Raw genomic sequence first — 4,225 nt, 5'->3', positions numbered from 1 at the left:
GATTCGAACTGTTGACCTTGTGGTTTGGGGCAGAGCTCTTAACCACTGTACCACCAGTATCCCGTAAATAGCAAGTAAATCAATGACACATGGATATCTGTAGAGCAGTAACATTTTTCTGCTTGTAATAATCCTACTTTATGAAGATCTGAAGAATTAGCACGTATAAGAACAATCAACATGTCTTAATTCTCTGTGGGAACTTGATTTTTCAGAAGCTACCAAAGTAACATTTGCCAAACTTAGTCAATATAAAGAAGTACTTATAGAACTTGTTCCAGGTATATACTGAAATGAGAACACTTTTGAGTACCAAAATGTGTAAAATATTTTCATTGGCTCCGTCTATACTTCAAATCTCTTGTTTTAATTTGGAATTTCAAATAACATCCTTCAATCAAACTCCATGGAGTTACAAATTAACTTTGCTCATAAATAATTTTTAAATAGTATTAGGGGAAATATTTTGTTGTCTTACAGGAAAATTACTGACATACAGTACAATCAAGTGTTCTAATTTATTATTATTATTTAAGAACTTTATTAACAGATGCTTGCAGTTTGTTGACTTTTTTGAAATCAAGTGTTTTCATTTAGTTGAATGAGTAGTTCATTTTTAAATGACTCCACATTATCCCAAAAAAGAACTTATTTCTCAAAATTTCCTCCTGTTCTAAACATTTCTCCTGGGCTGATTTTCTATCTCTGTTAAGCCAGTTTTCTTAATTGCCTGGGGGATAATCCCTGAGTACACCTGATGAGTTTCCTCACACTGATTTTAGACATAGCATTATCATATTTCATGCCAGTTTCAGGGTACATCATAGCAAGAACTACCTAAACTGTGATGGAATCCCAGATTTTGACTCTTACCTTCTCATTCCCTGATGATCTTTGTCAGGATATAAACAATATAAATAAAAAGATTGGGTACTCATCAAGAATTTCTGCTGCTTCTAACTATATCTCATGGACTAATACTTTAGAAGCCTGGATGAAAGTATTTCCCCAGTCAGATTCTAATGAAAGAACTCACAGCTTACCTTCTGGGTCTTCTTGGTACTTCCAAAGTCTTTACTCCTCAGTTTTTTGCAGGTTCCTTCTTTTTGTGCCAGCCGATTTCTCTTAGTTTAATTTTTCTGCTGCTGGAAATAGAATATTTTATAAAGGCTTTACCTTGATATTTGTGCCTAAAAATATTACTGTTTTCTCTAACCACACTCAAAGCTGCTTTGTGGTCTGATTAAAGAGCAGAATATTTGAAACAGGGAATATTCAAGAAGATACAAAGGCAGTCTCATAACAACTATTGAGGTTGGGGGAAGAGAACTGAAAGTTTTGATTGTCTAATCTGTAGCAGGGCAGTTCTGTTCTGTCCTATGGGGTTACTATGAGTCAGAATTGACTCTATGGCAATGGGTTTGTTTGGTTTTTGTTTTTTTTAATCTGTAGCCAAGAACTTTTAGAGAATTTATCTGGTGATTCAAAATAATTTTGGACATTTTTATAAAAGGCTATCATGACTAGTATGTTATTATCCTACTTTAGTTTATAAATATGGCATTACTAATATTTTATTTGCTTATTATTTGTCTCTTTAATTAGAATATAAGCTTCATGAAAGTAGAGACATGTTTCTTCACCACTGATTTCAATAAACCCACAACAAGGCTTGGCACATAGTAGGCATTAAATGAATATCTGTTTAATGAATAAATGAATAAATAGAGATAAATGACCTGCTTAAAGCATATTCTTCATTTGACTCTCAAATGAGTCAATGAAACTGACTTTTTATACGCCATCTAAGAGGAGATCAGTGTCTTTATACCCATAAGAGTTAAGACTGTTGAGACTATGGTGAGAAGCAATCAAACTACTACAGTGACAGAATTTCTCTTCTCTGGATTTCCTCAGTTTGAAGATTGTAGTCTCCTCTTCTTCATTCCTTTGTTTTTTATCTACATATTCATTGTCATTGGGAATCTCATTGTGTTTTTTGCAGTCAGGATGGATACTCATCTCCACAATCCCATGTATAATTTCATCAGCATTTTCTCATTTTTGGAGATCTGGTACATCACAGCCACCATCCCCAAGATGCTCTCCAACCTTATCAGTGAGCAGAGGACTATCTCCATAATTGGCTGCCTCTTGCAGATGTACTTTTTCCATTCACTTGGAAATTCTGAAGGGATTTCGTTGACCACCATGGCTATTGATAGATACGTTGCCATCTGTAACCCTCTCCACTACCCGACCATCATGACTTCCTGGCTGTGTACTCAGCTCTCTACAGGCTCCTGCATCTTTGCCTTTCTTGTGTTGCTCCCAGAGATTGTATGGATTTCCACGCTGCCCTTCTGGCCCCAATCAAATCCATCAGATCTTCTATGACTTTGAACCTGTGCTGCGCTCGGCCTGTACAGACACTTCCATGATCCTGGTTGAGGATGTCATCCACGCTATTGCCATCATCTTCTCAGTACTGATCATTGCTCTCTCTTATATCAGAATCATCACTGTGATTCTGGGGATTCCTTCTGCTGAGGCTCAACAGAAGGCCTTTTCCACCTGTGCACCCCATCTTGGTGTCTTTCTGATGTTCTGTGGCAGTGTGTCGCTCATGTACTTGCGTTTCTCTGCCACTTTCCCACTAATTTTGGACACAGCCATTGCACTGATGTTTGCAGTCCTTGCTCCTTTTTTCAACCCTATCATTTATAGCTTGAGAAACAAGGATATGAAGATTGCAATTAAGAAGCTTTTCTGGCCTCAGAAGGTGTTTAATGCATCTGCAAGTTAATGCTAGCTCATAGGCACCTACCATTCTGAACCATAAAATTTACATATAACTCATTTGTTGTCACACTGATATTTTGTGTCTGTTATTCTAGTTCTTCTTGTGTTTAAGAGTACATATTTATTTTGTTTATACATGTTCGATTAAGATAGCATGGATTACCTTTGTAGAGTTACACAGATAAATAATATAAAAGAAATATGATGTTTAAACCATTAAGTTATGCTTCTTACGAAAATTAAGTTTATTATAATAATAATAATTATTAGCAATAACTACAGATTATAAAATATAGTGGTTCAGGGTATAGTATCTGTAGAATAGGTCAAGGTTCATATTTCAGTGCTACCACAAACTAGCTTTGTAACCTTGAAAAAATAACTAATAACTTTTCTATGTACTAGTTTCATCATCTATAAAATACATACAAAAGTAATATATTTTAAAATTAGGACTGCATATGGTTATTATGAAAATTATGCAACTGCTTAAGATAGTAGATAGCAGAACAAATGCAAAATAAGTGTGAGTTGTTCATATTATTTTCCACTGATTAGTAGTATTTGCTATGTATGTTTTTTAGGAAGGCTATAAGAGTCACATGTTAAAAATAAAAACACACACTTAGGAGTATTTGGTTGCTTTTTTTTTTTGAGCTACAATATTCTTGCCTTCCTTTTTGTCCCGTTTGAAATGTATGCTCTGCATTGTCAGCAAAAATAATTTTCTAAAATGCAAGTTTAATCTTCTGTATTAGGATAACAATTTAAACCCATATATTTAAACTTCCTTCTACCAAAAATCCTATTTAAATAAATAAGTCAGAACTAGATAAGTTTTTATAGCCCTAAGCACTAAAAAGTAGCCCTGGTGTCACAGTGGTTAAGAGCTCGGCTGCTAATCAAAAGGTCAGCAGTTCAAATCCACCAGCTGCTCCTTGGAAACCCTATGGGGCAGTCCTACCCTGTCCTAAAGGGTCGCTATGAGTCAGAATTGACTCAATGGCAATGGGTTAAGCACTAAAAAAGTTAAAGATATGATAATAAAGTAGAAACTATATATGTTTGCCCAAACACATTCATGGTAACTATACTACTTTAATATCCTGAAATATCACATATCTTTTTCATTTTAAGAAAAGAAAAAATAATAATGTCCCTGTCTGGCTAAAGTATCTAAAGCACTACTTTAGTCTGTTGGGTCATCTTGCAATGATCAAAGATGTATATTAAACAGAAAAGTAGAAGCAACATTAGAATAAAGGAAAAACAAAAATAAAATAAAACCAAAATGTCACCGGTCCTTTAAAAAAAAAGTAAAAAAAAAGACGGGTCCTCAATAGATTCCCAGACTTGAAGCATTTCCTCAAGTATGAATACAGATAATATCCAGCTGAGGGAAGTACTAGTCTGCCAGATGTTA

The 4,225-nt window shown here is 34.7% G+C and overlaps 1 protein-coding gene across 1 annotated transcript; it reads left to right on the top strand.

Annotated features, from left to right (window-relative positions):
- The first annotated feature begins 1,454 nt into the window (after nucleotides 1-1,454).
- LOC101347573 (olfactory receptor 6K3) lies at nucleotides 1,455-2,975 on the top strand. The gene is given in 2 exon segments (XM_012559733.2): nucleotides 1,455-2,363; nucleotides 2,365-2,975. Coding segments are annotated over 2 exon segments (948 nt in total). The 5' UTR covers nucleotides 1,455-1,857; the 3' UTR covers nucleotides 2,807-2,975.
- Nucleotides 2,976-4,225: the final 1,250 nt, after the last annotated feature.

The sequence above is a fragment of the Trichechus manatus genome, unplaced genomic scaffold (genome assembly GCF_000243295.1).
Source record: "Trichechus manatus latirostris isolate Lorelei unplaced genomic scaffold, TriManLat1.0 scaffold00300, whole genome shotgun sequence".
Lineage (NCBI taxonomy): Eukaryota > Metazoa > Chordata > Mammalia > Sirenia > Trichechidae > Trichechus > Trichechus manatus.
This window is presented reverse-complemented; position numbering and strand designations above follow the sequence as displayed.